At 44.7% G+C, this 16,695-nt stretch overlaps 1 protein-coding gene across 2 annotated transcripts in view; it reads right to left on the bottom strand.

Moving 5' to 3' along the window:
* The window catches only part of LOC112251026 (xenotropic and polytropic retrovirus receptor 1 homolog), an 85,095-nt gene that overhangs the window by 16,545 nt on the left and 51,855 nt on the right, over positions 1-16,695 (bottom strand). For both annotated transcript variants that reach the window (XM_024421652.2, XM_024421650.2), the window contains exons 3-8: positions 5,143-5,244; positions 2,426-2,643; positions 1,678-1,827; positions 1,389-1,472; positions 596-677; positions 222-409 (exon numbers count right to left, since the gene is read on the bottom strand). In XM_024421652.2, coding sequence (XP_024277420.1) covers positions 222-409; positions 596-677; positions 1,389-1,472; positions 1,678-1,827; positions 2,426-2,643; positions 5,143-5,244 — 824 coding nt within the window. The remainder of the gene's footprint in view (positions 1-221; positions 410-595; positions 678-1,388; positions 1,473-1,677; positions 1,828-2,425; positions 2,644-5,142; positions 5,245-16,695) is intronic.

The raw sequence follows: 16,695 nt of genomic DNA, 5'->3' as shown, positions 1-16,695 counted from the left end.
CAGATCATTCTCTCTGTGGTGGTCACACAAGATCATTCTCTCTCTCTGGTGGTCACACTAGATCATTCTCTCTGTGGTGGTCAAACATTATCATTCTCTCTGTGGTGGTCACACAATATAATTTGTTCTCTCCATTATTACCAGTAGTTGTCTCAGTGTACTGTCTGGCTTGATTCTTGTTATTGTCCTTTTGTACCCCCTGGTTCTCCCCTCTCCCTTACCTCAAACAGGTGCTGGTGGGAGAGGTTGCTTCGAGGGTTCAGCTCAAAGATGAGCACGTGGTTTACCCCCGCCTGGCGCCAGCCGTACGTGTTAATGCCCAACAGGAAGAGGAACTCGATCAGCAGGAAGCCACCACGGTAGATACGCACCAGAGGCCACACGTTCTCATACCGGATGAGTACAGCACCTGCAAAATAATTATAGCAATTAAATAATCTAATTCTCCATCAAAATATCTGAGGCTACAGTCTTGTCATAAAATATAGTATGCACTACTAACTTGAGCTCCCCACTAATGGCAAGCCCCATTTCCTGTGTATCTGTTAATCCCCCAGTAAAAAGGCCTTATTAGCATGGTTGTGTGTGAATGTACCACTGAGGATGAAGGAGATAGAGAGGACGATGAAGACCCCACAGTAGAGGCCAACGCGGAAGGTAGTCCAGGCTAGAGCAGGCTGCAGGAAAGAAAAGCAGAGAATGCCAGAGATGAGCAATTACCAGTTACTAGGCATGTGTGACTGCCAGTCTTCTCTGCTCTACTGTAATGTTGTCAGGCACACAGCTGCAGATCCACACTAGGCAGTTACTAATTCATTTAGCTTGACAGATAGACACACCTATCCAGGGAAGCTGAAGCCATTCACAGAATCCAGTTCACCTGTTCCTTGTTCAATGCACCTTATAGGAAGTGTCCTTACATTAACATGTGTTATCGTCAAGTACTTTTGTACGTGCTAAAAATACATTTCATATAAATGATCCCACAGGAATCTGGACAAGCCATTTGGATCTGGCATAATTCAGGGTGGACATGACATTGATATCAATACAACTATAAATATGAAGGATATGTGACAGGGGATGTGAAGCCCTCTCTCTCTCTCTCCTCCCCTGTGGAAAAGCTCTTTTTCCAGTCTAGTATGGAGAGCCTCTTACAGGATCAATACTGTGGGGATGAATAGGGTGTGTGTGTCACATACCTCTACTGTATACACACACAGCAGGAAGGAGATGAAGAGCAGGAAGTGTGTCACTCTACCATACAACATTTATGTTGATGAGATCCTGGCGCATGCAGGGAATTATGGCGGGAATGATCTAATTGGTTAATTGTACACTAACTAACATACACCCTCTAGTAAACCTGTGGTGTCAGTCTCTCTCACCTGTGCTGCCCCCAGTGGAGGCACTCTCAGCCTCTTCATTGCCTTCTGACGGTCCCCTCCCTCCAGCTCTGTGGTCACCACAGCCTGACAAACACAACACACACGTCACTACTGTTCATCCAGGAACAAGTTCAAATCCAATACAACATATTAAAGAGCAAAAGTCAAAGACCGGGATCCGATTTTGCCAGAATTAGCTATTTTGTGGTTAAAACAGATGATGGAGAATGAATATCAACCTAAACAATGCTTTGACCTCCACAGCCAGGTGCTTCTGTTCCATACTTACCTCAGTCTCAGAAATGAGCTGGGTGATCTTCTTACAGGTGTAGAAGGGGGCCACCTCCACGTGGGCCACGCGCCAGTCAGCCCCACGGGGAGTCTCCAGGATCTTATCATGCTTCTTCAGGATCTTACGGAAGCCTGTGAAGTTCAGATTCTGGGAGAAAGACAAATCGTGGGGTTAAGTCTGAACTGAGCAAGAGATGCAGAGAGGGAGAAGGAGACAACGACTAAAAGGTTGAGAAAAACTGAACTGCTGAGATAAAAGAGAGGAACAGAGAAGAAATAGACACACCACTAGAGAGAGGTGGATGGAGAGGTAGTAAGATGCAGAGAGACATTTGATGCTGATTGCAGCAACAAACAGAAAGATGAGAGAGTGTAGATAGGCTGACTGTTTCACCTGGTAGTTCAGCATCAGGATGAGACTGAGGTAGTATCTAGGGGTAGTGTGTAGGGTTTAGGGTTAAGGTTACCAACTTGGTAGTTCTGCAGTAGGCTGAGGTTGAGGAACTGCCTAGGGGTAGTGTGTAGGGTTTAGGGTACCAACCTGGTAGTTCTGCAGTAGGATGAGGTTGAGGAACTGCCTAGGGCTAGTGTGTAGGGTTTAGGGTTAAGGGTACCAACCTGGTAGTTCTGCCTCCGGATGAGGAAGTACCTAGGGGTGGTGTGTAGGGTTTAGGGTACCAACCTGGTAGTTCTGCAGTAGGATGAGGAAGTAACTAGGGGTGGTGTGTAGGGTTTAGGGTACCAACCTGGTAGTTCTGCAGTAGGATGAGGCTGAGGTAGAACTCGGAGAAGGCCAGCTGTAGGTCCTTGATGTTGCGGTGTTTGCAGCGTTCCTCCTGGGACAGGTGGAACACCGTCTTGCGTTTCCGCAGACCTGGCGCATTGCTCTCACGCTGCGCATCCAGAGACGACTGCAGCTCATTCTGCAGGGTGGCAAAACGCCTCTGGGCTTCCGCAAGTTTCTCTGCAGGAGGGAAGGAGATATGGAGAACAACCGAGTGAGCAACAGTGTCAGTATGACAAAGACAGAACTGATTTCACTCTGCTGATGTCTCGTGGAAATTTCTAGTGGTTTTGAGAGTAACTTCTACTGCACTGAGACTGTCAGAAACATTAGCTTGCATTAACAGCCCTGCAGTGCATACAGCCAGAGGTAAACACACTTCTCCCTGCCCTCCTCTCCATTACGGGGAAGTGAAAAGAGAAGTATTAGGTTCAACAGACGTGTAAATGCAGCCCTTGGCAGGCCCATTACCAGGGTCATGACAGGGTTCATTTCCCTCCTGAGAGAGACAGCAGCAGGGCAGGGGGGAACCTGAGTAGATCTGGAACATGGCCCTCATTCTCCCCCAGCCTCCCCATCCCAGTCCCACGAACACATTCCAGGACTGAACTCCTCGAGCCCGGCTTTGGCACATATCCTCCACTGTCACCTCCGCCTGTGTCTGCACCCCACCACATCCTATTCATAGGCCAAGGCTGGAGAGAGGGTTCTGCAATAGACCTCTTCAGTCCTGATTCACAACTAGACCGCCTGGTCAACGGCAGGGCAGAGAGGCCCTGCCTGCATGTGTTTGTGACAGCACCGTCTCATGTTCCCCACGGTCAATCAGTGAAGACAGTGGTGTTACGTTAGGTGCAGTGGGTTAATTGGTTACTTTAACACTCAGTTGCAAACACAGCCTCTGAATTTCACACTACCTGACTCACAGGAATGCCTGCTCTTTTGATGGCTAAAATTAGAGTAATCCCTCACAGGATAACAGTAGATTATGTCACTGACACTGTCTACCCTGTCCAGAGGGTCTCTATCTGCCGCTCTGCATGGATCAAGTCATGACTTAACATGAGGCGTGAGACAGTCAAGACTCACACACTTTACCTAAACTGGAAGAAATGAAGCCTGGGTAGATTTGTGTGTACAGACAAAGGTGTCAGAATGGTATGCAGGCTGAAGAGACTAAAATAAGCCTTAACGTCTGAGCTTTGCCAGGATCAGCCACAGGTAAAATATTGTCTCTGGAGTCTATATCTGAGGATACATACAAATATTTTAGATATTGTGACAGCATTTAACAGTGTTGTGCCTTGGTTTTTCTCACTGGCATATAGTTAAATGTACTGCTCCAGGTTAACTTAAGGGGGTCGATGACCCCTTTCAGAAGAGGGAAGCTGCTTGCTACAGCTCTCTGCGGAGGCGACGACTCTTTTATGTAAAGCTCACACCTTGAACAAGACATGAAATGAGGGAGATAACGATGTCTGTCCAACAAGATTCAGTAATTGCTTGTTTCATCCCAACATCCGGCTAGACGGATATACAACACATCCAGGCGTAGAAAATGAGAGATTATGACGCTGCAGTCTGGAGTCCGAGAGAAAAGTGACTGACTGTGGCTGGGTTACAAGACAGCCAAGAAGACCTAACACTGCTAAAAACAACATTTACTATAGATTTCCTTATAATCTGAATTGAGACAGATTTATTCTAGTAAAGCCAGATGTCTGGCCTTGATGTGGGGCGGCAGGTAGCCTAGTGGTTAAAGCGTTGGACTAGTAACCAAAAGGTCGCAAGATTGAATCCCCGAGCTGACAAGGTAAAAATCTGTCATTCTGCCCCTGAACAAGGCAGTTAAACACACCGTCATTGGGTGATAACCCACCTAGGCCGTCATTGAAAATTAGAATTTGTTCTTAACTGAATTGCCTAGTTAATTGAAGATAAAATAAATAAAAATACTCAGACTCAGTCTGCTGGATGTGCTTAATGAGCAACAGTGATGGGAAATCCTTGTTTTCAGGGAAGATAAAAACGAGGAGCAACAGGATGTTGATCAGAGTGCCAGTTCTCTTTGGCAGTCCAACCTGGTCTGAGTTTATTTCAGCTTCTGGCAAAGCCTCAACTCTGAAGGGGATAGGAGGGGAGGTTTATTGGAGAAGAAAAATAGGGAGTTTAAAAGTCTTTCAGACTTAAAGGAAAAGCAAATTAAAGTAGACACTAATGAATGCCCCTTTTCTATATTTTGTTGGCTTCGTGTCTAACTCGTACCATTACCAATAAAGTATGTACTCGTTGGTAATGGGATTCAGAATATATCAAATGTCCATGTTGCCAGGCAGCATCAACCCATTAAATACAGTTCTACAAAACATCACGTAGTTGGCACCCAAATAAAGCTTATCACTCAACATGACAACCGTATGTGCAAGAGGTCAAGGAAATGACTGGCTACTCTCATTGCACTGCAGGCATTAGTTATTATGGCATTATAAGTAACTATGAGTGGACAAACTGCAGATGCTCACAGAAAATCAAAGGGGTGGTCTAACTTAGTCAGAGAGACAAACTTGCATAGCATAGCATAGCATAGCATAGCATAGCATAGCATAGCATAGCATAGCATAGCATAGCATAGCATAGCATAGCATAGCATAGCAGCACTGCTCCATCAAATTAGCCTACCTGAATAAAATGTGTTGATCTTCAAAAGCTCCTTCTCACAATTCTGAAAAAACTTCTCCTCAAACTTGGCGTAGTATCTCTTGACAGTGTCTTCATCTGTGACTGGAGAGGGGAAAAAAGAGACGGAGAGAGAGAGAAAGGTCACGTTTCGAACAAAACATTCAAAATAAAAACATTATTTAACCAATGAAAAATAATTAATGCACACATCATTATGGACATTTTAAAAATGTATGCATCTGGAAATGATTGACCTAGATGAATATGACCACAGCTTGGAGCTAAACAGGTAGCCTATCAGTTTGGCTTATGATTACATTCACATCCTTTTTCAAGATGATCCTCCTTCAACAAGCATCAATGCACTTAAACAATGCTTTCATTCAGACCAGAGTACCAAGAGAAACAAAACGGTTAAAAATGGCTTGATGGACAGTGGTCTGTTCAGCCCAGAAATGTCACCAACACGCCCCTGCCACTCTCGTTCCTCTGACGGTCATTAAATGTTGGGGACAAGCACAGTGACACAGTTCTAAATAAGGATACATTTAATTTGTCCCTTCCCTTCCCTCTTCTGTCTTCTTACTTGGTGTTGCTCATCCAGTACACAGAGTAACCCAACACCTCTATTAGTTGCCTGGGGGACTAGCAGCCAAGAGGACCAGGGCCACAGGGCACTGTCCCAGCCACAGCTTAAAGTCTGACCACAGGTCCACAGCACAGGATCAACAGGCTGTAGTTCTAATGATTTTATTTATAGTGACCACAAGTTCCAAAACCCATCCATCTATAACAGCTGGCAATATTTGACTGTGATCCTTAGAGTAGAGAGTCACAGTGTAAGAGACAGGCCTTGTCTCCTGGGACTGAGAAAGACGGAGACAAAGAGGATCTGCACACTGAGAGAATGTGCATCTTATTATCCGCTCTCTGCTACTAAAACATGCATTATTTTTCAATGATTATTCATCACGATCACTCTCTTATCAATGTTAGCCTGGCCAGACTTGCTAGTTGACACCAGTAACGATGCATCATTGATGTTCTATCTAAATGTCACAGCCAGGGATACATCACACCATCCATCACACTATCTCTGCTAAATGTTTGTGCAAGAGTGGGGTTATAATAGAAATGTTAGCTAACCTATCATATGAAATGGCCCTTTAATGCAAGTTGAAACCTTTAGATGGAGAGGCATTCAATTCTGTTCTTAGTAATAACAAAAAGATGCCTAAGGCTGTGTAGGCTGTCAATATTCCTGCTCTATTCACCTGCATACAGAGAATCCAAGGAGAGACTGTGAGTGTGTTCAGTAAAAGGCTGTGAAAATGTTCCTTGGGGTCAGTGAGCCAGTCAAGCGATGTGCAGATTTACATAAAAAATTAGAAAAACATCTGTATATCAATAATTTGTGAATTGAATCATGTTCAGTGGTTGAAACTTCCTCATAAGGGACTTTATATGATGATTCACTCTGATAGTGCTGGGGAGATGTGTCCCCTTACTGCAGTTCAGACTAACCTCATGACAGAGGCATCTTGCAGTCCTCATTAAACGTCAAAAACAACATCAGACAGAGAGAGAGACAGAGCAGCCAGAGACTGTTCTGAGGCAGAACGAAAGAGGGAGCTGAGATGACCTTCAGAGATCATCTTCACTGGGAGTGAGAGAGAGAGAGAGAGAGAGAGAGATAGACAGAGGGAGAGAGAGAGAGAGAGAGAGAGAGAGAGAGAGAGAGAGAGAGAGAGAGAGAGCGAGAGAGAGAGCGAGAGAGAGAGAGAGAGAGAGAGAGAGAGAGAGAGACAGAGAGGAGAGAGAGAGAGAGAGAGAGAGAGAGACAGAGACAGACAGAGAGAGAGAGAGAGAGAGAGAGACAGAGAGAGAGAGAGAGAGAGAGAGCGAGAGAGAGAGACAGAGAGAGAGAGAGAGAGAGAGAGAGACAGAGAGATAGACAGAGAGAGAGAGAGAGAGAGAGACAGAGAGAGAGACAGAGAGAGAGACAGAGAGAGAGAGAGAGAGAGAGCGAGAGAGAGAGACAGAGGGAGAGAGAGAGAGAGAGACAGAGGGAGAGAGAGAGAGAGACAGAGAGAGAGACAGAGAGAGAGACAGAGACAGAGACAGAGAGAGAGAGAGAGAGAGAGAGAGAGAGAGAGAGAGATCAGAACGTGTGTGCTGTAAGACACAGCTGGCATCAGTGGGTCATAGCCAGTGTTAAGTGGAGGTCAGGAGGGTGTGAGTCCCTTACAGTGTACACCCACACAGCTCATCCCCTCCTGTCTGGAATAGAGGAGAGGAGGATGAGAGGAGGATGAGAGGCAGCAGCTAGCTATCTGCATGAGGAATGAGGGATGGAAGTACGCTCTGCCTACACCTCTGAAAGCATTTCTCCCTCACTTCCTAATTCCATTGCAGTCACAACACAACTTGGACCAGGACATATCAATGGAGAGTTTAGCCATTTTACATCATCTGGCTGGTTGCCAGTCCTCCCAGCACAGACTGGGATAAGTGTAGAGAACAAGCCTGTGAGAACAGGGCACTTCAATACCGCTGCAAAACCAGGTCAAATACAAGATCCCAAAGGAAGAGGTTATAGAACACTGGAACTAGTCTACATGACAACAACTGGGGGAGGAGGCAGATGACAAGGAAGAAAGCGAAATAAGAGGGACGTGGACTTTGGATGAAATTATCCTAGATTATGTTATGAGAGGAAATGGAGGAGATGAAAGCCTGAAGAGAAAGGTAGGGAGAGGGCCGTGGAGTGACCCCTCACCCCTATCTCCCCCCGCTGATGCTCTACTGACCCCTATCTCCCCCGCTGAAGCTCTACTGACCCCTATCTCCCCCGCTGACGCTCTACTGACCCCTATCTCCCCCGCTGAAGCTCTACTGACCCCTATCTCCCCCGCTGAAGCTCTACTGACCCCTATCTCCCCTCGCTGAAGTTCTACTGACCCCTATCACCCCCCGCTGAAGCTCTACTGACCCCTATCTCCCCCGCTGAAGCTCTACTGACCCCTATCTCCCCCGCTGAAGCTCTACTGACCCCTATCACCCCCGCTGAAGCTCTACTGACCCCCATCACCCCCCGCTGAAGCTCTACTGACCCCTATCTCCCCCGCTGAATCTCTACTGACCCCTATCTCCCCCGCTGAATCTCTACTGACCCCTATCTCCCCCGCTGAAGCTCTACTGACCCCTATCTCCCCCCCGCTGAAGCTCTACTGACCCCCATCACCCCCTGCTGAAGCTCTACTGAGGAGGTCTGCTGGTCCCCAGGAGACTGTGTCTGTGTGTATTTGTGCACGTGTAGAAGTGTGTGTGCGCATGTGTGTGCGTGAGCATGTGTGGCGTGTGAGAACAAAGGAGCGAGAGGCAGCCCCGTCCCTGCAGCTACACATTGAGTATTCACCATGCCTCTGATGCAAAAACGTCTCTATAACCAACCCTCTACCCTCATTTGCTTCACCTCAACCTTACTCAAATCTGCATGAATCAACATAATTAGGCTCACAGAGTTAGAGTAAAGTACAAACTGTCTTTGCTCATTTATTTTCAACAAAAACAAAGGACAGAAATAAACAGCTCAATTGCAGAGGAAAAAAATACTCAAACGAGTGAAATCATAAACGGTATTTAGTGTGTTTATTCCCATTTATCAAAGATGTCTGTATTTATCTGAACTCAATGTCTTCTCTCCATCACTGTATGGGTCCTCATTATTGCACCACTGGCTGGTGAGGAGACAGCCAAGCCCACTCATAGTCCAATGGTACCATCCCCCCCAGTGTCCCTCTGACAGGCAGCTCTGGAGGGTCTCTCCCTGAGCTCATTATCCTCAGAGTGGGACTGTGGCACAGCTAACAGCCAACATCCCTGAAGGCAACCAGCCCAGCCCACTACTGCCCCAAACAGCACTCTGCTACAAAGACCCAGAGCCACAGAGAGCAAACAGGCTGGGCCACACCAAAGCTGTCTCCACCAGCCTTCACTAAATGGCTTCCTGCAGCAGTATCTGCCCTAACATTACAGGGATAAGTGAGCGCTTAGGTGGATATGTGTGTGCGCGTAAGTGTGTGGTGCAGGCAGTAGGATGATGATGAAATGCCTCCTAGGAGAGTAATAGTTTTGTCCCTGGGGGCTCTGTGTGAAGATGGATACTCTGGCCACCTCATCTTGTGCTGTGTTTGATAGTGTTTGTTGGACATTAGTATTTCACCTCTCTGTCAGCACTGAGCAAGGTTCTACTCTTTTTTTTGAGGTGAGCTCCTTGATGTTTTGTCTATACAGTGACATGATGGAGCTCTGAGGTTTGTAACCTTTTACTCATGACAGTGTCTCATGGAGGACAGTCTGGGTAAGTAGTCATTTTTTTGTTTTTCTTCATGGTTTCTTAGTTGTATTTGTTTCAGTAGGTCCTGGGTATAGTAAGTCTAAAAAGTAAGCTTTCAGTTTGATCAAGATGTGTTAACAAGCGTTGCTTGTCACGGCCATTTCCTGTAGGTGCTTGAAGCGGATGGGGTATGCGCCACAGTCCGAGTACAGAGGGGCTTCCCAGCATGGCCTACATACTGCCGTTCGCCATCCTGTTACAATCCGTCAGCTGGTGACGCTCATGAACAGTCACAAGAGGGACGTGAGTAAAGCTTAAGTGCTTTAGAGCAGCCAGGAAAAGAAAGGCACTTTATTATTCTGTTGTGGAAGGATGGGTGAGTGTGAGTGTTTGTGTGTGCATAAGGATGCATGTGTTTGTGAATATACAGTGCCCTCCCGAATTATTGGGACAGTGAAGTGTTTTTTTTCCTATACTCCAAAAGCAAAAGCATCGGGAAAAAAATTCACTTATATTTTAATTAAAGTAGTAAAAAGTTAAGTATTTGTTCCTGTATTCATGTTACGCAATGACTACATCAATGACTACATCAATGACTACATCAATGACTACATCAATGACTACATCAATGACTACATCAATGACTACATCAATGACTACATCAATGACTACATCAATGACTACATCAATGACTACATCAATGACTACATCAAGCTGGTGACTCTACACATTTGTTGGATGTGTTTGCTGTTTGTTTTGGTTGTTTTTGTGCCCAATAGTTATTAATGGTAAATAATGTATTGTGTAATTTTACGCTACCATTATTATGGATAATCCTGAATTAATCGTGAATAATGATGAGTGAGAAAATTAGAGATGCACTATGTACAAAAAGTGCTGTAATTTCTAAACGGTTCACCCAATATGGGTAAAAAATACCCTCAAATGAAAGTGGACCGTCTGCACTTTAGCCTCATATTAATTGTATCATTTCAAATCTAGACTTTTGAAGTATAGAGCCAAAATAATAAAAAATGCTTCACTGTCCCAATAATTACAATAATTACACATCTAATAAAAATATGATCTAAACCTACACAAACTGTTAGCAGCCAGCTTTATCAAGCCATGATTAACCCTATGTGCATTCACTGGTTCCCAGTGCTCCTGTAAGATGAGGTTCAGGAATAAGGACAGCTCTTGCTCAGCTGTTATCAGTGATGCCCAGTCCAGTGGGGACACGTCCTTGGGTTACTGGTGGAAGCAGTACCATATTAGTCTACCTCATGATAAATCAATACAACAATAGGAGAGCAACCATTAATCATTTCTACAGCCTTTGATATCCTCTTGACCTTTATGCAGGTCAAAAGTGAGAAAAATAAGGGGATCTGAATAAAATGTTCTATATCTGAAGACAAATGATTAAACTTACTGCCTACATTGTGTTCATTCAAGGTCTTCTCTCAGAAAAACAATCTGGTCTTCTCTGAGAAAACAATTCCCTTGCAGGTTGCATAATGGTGGGCAGCCCCTTTCCCTTCTATGGTGTAAATAAATCATGAGGAGCACGAGCAACTTCTCCAGACCTGACTCAAATCTCCCCTCCTGACCCACCCCATCAAGCCTCCACATAAATCTTTCACACAAACCCCCAAGTGGAGATGAGAAAACAGAGGAGAGGGGTGATGTGCCCCTTTATGTTGGGACCAGTGATGTCGTCATCTCCTATTATCCTGAATGTGAAGCCAGGCGAGAAAACATGACATGGATCCTTCTCCGAGTCTCACACAGACACAGCTATATCAGCCCCAGTCATTTTACACCTCATTTAAGCCATGTAATGACACCTCATTGCTGTTTATCACCCATGTCCTTCTGGCATCATCATTAGCTGAAAGTGCAGTTACTGCCACTATATTCATGAAATTAATTTCCCTGAAATTAATCTCTTTCCACTCAACCTGAGTTAAATCATTTTTAATGGAATGGAACTTTACCAGAGGTGGCTATATATATTTTTTAAAGCTCTATTATCGTAGGTGCTGTGAGGACTCTACGACCTGCCCACATTAGACAGGGTCTTTTCTTATCGTATCACCTTCCTGTATTGAACTGAGAGAGTGGGTGGGAGTGCTCGGGTGCTGCCTCGGGTGCTGCCTCGGGTGCTGCCTCGGGTGCTGCCTCGGGTGCTGCCTCAGCTGGCATTATTCTCAGGTTTCCCCCTATCTGAGGAGGAAGGAAGCCTTGTTTGGGAGAGAAAGAGAAAGTGCCCTCACACAGAGCAGTGCTTCCATTCTACATCCTCTTGTTCCAGACATACAGGATAACCATGAAGCAAAACCATGCAGACAGTGCCCCCACACCAACCCAACCCCTCCTCCCTCGTCTGCTTTGTTCCTCTTCCCATTCCCCCCTCCAGCCACAATTCATTATAACAATCATGCAGTTTGTGGAGCCAGGAGACCATTCAGAATGAACATTAACTAGGCTAGCCTGCTACTGTAGGTCCGGAGTGGTTTATCAGCCCGAATAAGGAGGAGTATAAATAAAAACTGCCTGCTAAGTAAGCAACTCAAACTGAGTCAAACACAGTAGTAATAGTAAGGTAGGAATCACTTTTCAAGAGGCCACTTTACAACTTGAGAGAGGTGTTTGTTTATCCAGTGCATTGATTAGTGCGTGTGTGTGTGTGTGTGTGTGTGTTTAGGTTGGATTCCCGGCAGCCTGCAGATATTGCACCAGTTGAATACATTAGTGGCAGGAAGGAGTCAAGACCAGATGGGATATGAAATGATCTGAGGGACCAAGAGGGATACTGAGACAGGAGAAGGATATAATATGGAATATTACACCAGCTCAGTGAGACAAAGAGACACACAGGGAGAATGAATCATGTAAAATTCACCAGTTCACTACTTAATAAAACACACTGCAGCTAACTAGATTATGCTGGAGGTAGTGAATGCCTTTTATTGGTTTTGTTAATATATGCCATGTCTTAAGGAAAAAAGGAAGTTGTTGATTGAGCTGAAAATCATCCCTTCCTTTGAAGTGCACGCACTGAGAATGTTACAAAAAAAATCAGGAGATCCGTTTGCTGTAGTTGAAAGCGCTGTCCAAGGTTCTGAAACAGCTTTTGAGTGAAGTAAAAACATTTCGGATAAGAAAAAAGCCTGATATACTGAATAAGTTGTCTCTGGTGTACTTTCAGGCAATTTCTGCACCATGATAGGAATGAATTTCAAAACCATGAATTAAAGACAAATTGGCTTCTCTCCTCTCACCCATAGAAGGATGTTTTAATATATCCCTTTAACATAGCCTACATCCCTCAAACCGCATTAGAGCAACGCTCCTAAACCAAAGGGAATGTTGTCATACTTTCATTAGAACTTCTTCAATTTTCCTCCATATAGTACTATAGTAAAACTTTCACAATAGCTTTGACCCAATTACCTTCCAGAGTTCTGTTGTCCATCCTCTTTAAGTCAAGACAATGACCAATCATTGAGAGTCTGACAACAAGAGAGTCTGACAACAAGATGCTTCTAACAACATGGGTCATTTATGCCATATTTATCATTGCTGTATCTCTCTCTTGACCTAAATATGCTCCTGCAATTGTTTTGGGGACTCCTGAAGTGGAAACATTGAATTACCATCTGACTCTGAGTGTGTATGACTGCCGTTGTACTCACCACTGCCCTGCACTGTTTCCATCACCACTGTGATACAGGCGGACAGTTACAGCATTTAGGGCAATCCACTGGATACATAGCCCTCAGAGCACCACAGTGCATACACACCCAGTGGGCCTCTCTCTATGCAGTAGAGACTGAGTCATTTAGACTAAGGGGCTTGTTTAATAGTTGAGCTGTGGAAGAAGGAGGAGGATAGAGTCAGAAGGAGTTACAGAGGCCACAGAGGAAGTAGACCACACAATCCTCCAGCCAGGCATAAAGAAACCCACAGCACAGGAAGCATATTTACTATGATGGGAATGTTAATCACTTATTCCATTTAGCTAACAAGGCTTTAAATCTCCTCCACTTACTGTGTCACCCCTGTCCTCATAAGGATGGGAGGTCAGAGGCAGAGGAAGCAGTGGGCTACAATTGAATACAACTAGGCATGTCTGTTGATCTCAACTCACTGGTTTACTTTAGAAAGTGACCATCTCTTAGACTTGATAAGCTCTCCTGCTAAAGTTATTGCCCTTTCTTATGTCCTAGTTTTTTTCTCTCTCTCCCTCCCCTCCCTCCCTCCCTCCCTCCCTCCCTCCCTCCCTCCCTCCCTCCCTCCCCTGTAGAAGCTGGCTGCTGTGAAGTGTTATCTCGTGTGCTCACAGCCAGAGGATGTTTGGCCCAGACCTCACCCTGCCTGCTAACAGCTCCATATGCAGAGGCTCCTTGAAGATCAGGGCCCTCCTGAGTAACTCCTCTCCCCCACACCTCCCCAGGCAGGGAGAAGGAAAAGTCAGGCTGATAACAGAACTGATTGAGGGGCTCACTGGCTACTGTCTGTCACTCTGCTATCTCTTTTAAGCAAAGGAATGGAACTGATGAAGGAGAATTAAATGTTTTTTCACAAAGTTTTTTTTGTTAAGTCTTTTCGATTAATATTTCAAACAGTTGAACCCCTTACACTCCTGGGTATATTGGCCTGTATGGATAGGGCCATATTTAAATGTTTCTAACAGAAGAACTATAAAAAGCATATGCATGACCATGGCACCAATTGAAAGACGACACTTTGAAGATTATGTAGAAATTATCAGACCAAGGTGAGGGACACAACAGTTCACCAGACACAAGACTGAATCTAAACATTACAATGTTGATGCAAGGGTTTGAGTGAGATGCACTTTTATGACTCATTGAAAGAGCCTTCAACTATAAGGTTATTTTTTTAGCTCTGCCAGTTTTGCCATTGCGTCCCCACTATCACACAATTACTGTTGTTGTTAACGCAATCTAAAAATGTTCCATAAATATATATCGCAAACTGGGTCAGGTGGGCATTATTTGAAAGCTTATTCTATTACCAACATGGTTAGCTAAGTTATAAAATACGATTTTACAGTGTTAGGCTTTCTAAAGACACTTCAGACAAACAGATTGTCATTTTGATGCACATATAATGGAGTCCTGAGTGCATTCAGGTGTGTGTTTCACGGCTAATTGTCTTCACAATTAAATAAACATAGGCTAGTTCAGTACAGGACAACCCAGGGTACAACGTGTCATCTTGTAACTGTACATCAAACATAGCGATCATAAACGTTGATAGAGTAAATGACATAAGTTCTCAAATATGGAAATGTGAAGGGCACATTTGAACACGGGGGTGTGGTTTGGTTGTATTACATCAAAGTGCTATTTATTATCATCCTCAACGTCTCATCTTTCAGAACACATCCACTCCCCTCAATTTACAGCATTTCTCTCACTCAGACAACAACAAATGTGCAAAAAGTAGCCCAATTAGCAGGAGGGATGGGCGCATCTTCTTGTCGTGCGCAGTGCTCAAGTTTATAATGGCTGTCAGTCAAAACCCATACAACGCTGTGAAGCGGAGAACCTGACCTCTGACGTCATGTATAGCATGTTATTGTACAGCTACTGCGTTCCAATTTAGGCCCTTATCAATGACAAAATCTGCCATTTTCAACCTGTACACGGGATGACAGGGGCTGTGAGTGGAAAGGGCTACATCACTCTAAATGACAATTCTGCATACCTGCATACATACCCATTGCATACATGTACCCATTGAAATCAAATTCAAGAACTGTTGTACACATACTAAATACAAGCTACATATGGAGTGTGCAGTGATGGCTGTGTGGATGGAGATGTATAAACAGGGAGTTCTTTGAAGAACAATATCAAACAGAATAATCTACCTAGGGAACAAGTGTCCAACTGTGACAGTGAAATCACAAAGATGTAAAGACTGGGGAAATGAATCAAGAACACAGATCCTGGAGGTGGAATAATTCAACCTGAACCACAACATGTTTTGTATCATGCATCATAGCATGTGTTGTCCTTCAACTACAATATGGAATTCCTGGCTATTAATATGTAAATGCTTTTGTACTGTATGTCATTTCGGATAGGCCAACACATTCTCATGATCATGTTAGGCATCTCAGATGACATTGCTTTTTATTAGTTTGGTACTGATCCGATAAAGGAAATAAGATAAGCATTATGTTCTCAGCATGCACAGTCACGCAGCACTAATAGGAGAGACAAATCCAATCAAAGAGACAAGCTATTATTTCAAGGAGGATCTTTCAAAGAAAAAACATGATCCTGCAGAATAAGCTAAATCCGCTCTGGGACGCTACACAACCAAGTCACATGAGCCACGCAGCTAGAACATTAGGCAAGAGCAGGACTGTGCTTTCAATTACTCCAGAGATATATGCTTGCATGATAATTAGACAATTAACAATTTCTCCCTCCTCCTCTGTGGAGCAGTGTAGCCGTGCCTGTGAATGAACAGGACTGTCACTGCGTACATCAGCACGTAGCACTGCACCGCATGAAATCAGGTGGCCTGGTCTGCCTTGGGAAACAGTCACATCCCATTTTAAATGTCACAACATGAAGAGCTGAGGGATGAGGCAGTGAGGTAATGCCTGTTCTCTGCAGGAGAGCTGAGCTGACCAATACACTGCGCCATGCTGACCCCGGCACAGACCCCAGACAAGATGGCTCCACATGCCCTGGTGCAGAGCTCTGACTCCACGTGTTCCTGTGAGAGGAGCAGTCTGGGGGAGGGGGGGATGCCAGGTCTCATCAGAGAATAGTCTTCTCTCCCAGCAGATGTCCAGAGCCTGGCAGTGTTTGCCAACTCTCCACAGACACCAGCGCCTGTGGTCCTCCTGAGGCACAACAACAGAGGAGAGAAATGTTGATCTGTCCTCCATCAGCCTAAATAGGACAGCTAGCTCTTACTGATGCTAACAGCCTGCTTACATTTCTACATGAGGAGAAACTGCATCTACATTTTCTTATCATCAGGACCGACGACATTTCATGATAAATCAAATGCAGGGAATAATGTCTGATAATCTTGTCAATTATTCAAAATAAAAAGTCAATGTTCACTGGCCGATGACTGAGGGCAAAGTCTAATAACTTCAACTGTAGCTCAAATGAAAGCTACAATTTGAACTGGGCAAGATAATGGTCTAGATG

Source organism: Oncorhynchus tshawytscha, linkage group LG05 (assembly GCF_018296145.1).
Source record: "Oncorhynchus tshawytscha isolate Ot180627B linkage group LG05, Otsh_v2.0, whole genome shotgun sequence".
In the NCBI taxonomy this organism is placed as follows: Eukaryota; Metazoa; Chordata; class Actinopteri; order Salmoniformes; family Salmonidae; genus Oncorhynchus; species Oncorhynchus tshawytscha.
This window is presented reverse-complemented; position numbering and strand designations above follow the sequence as displayed.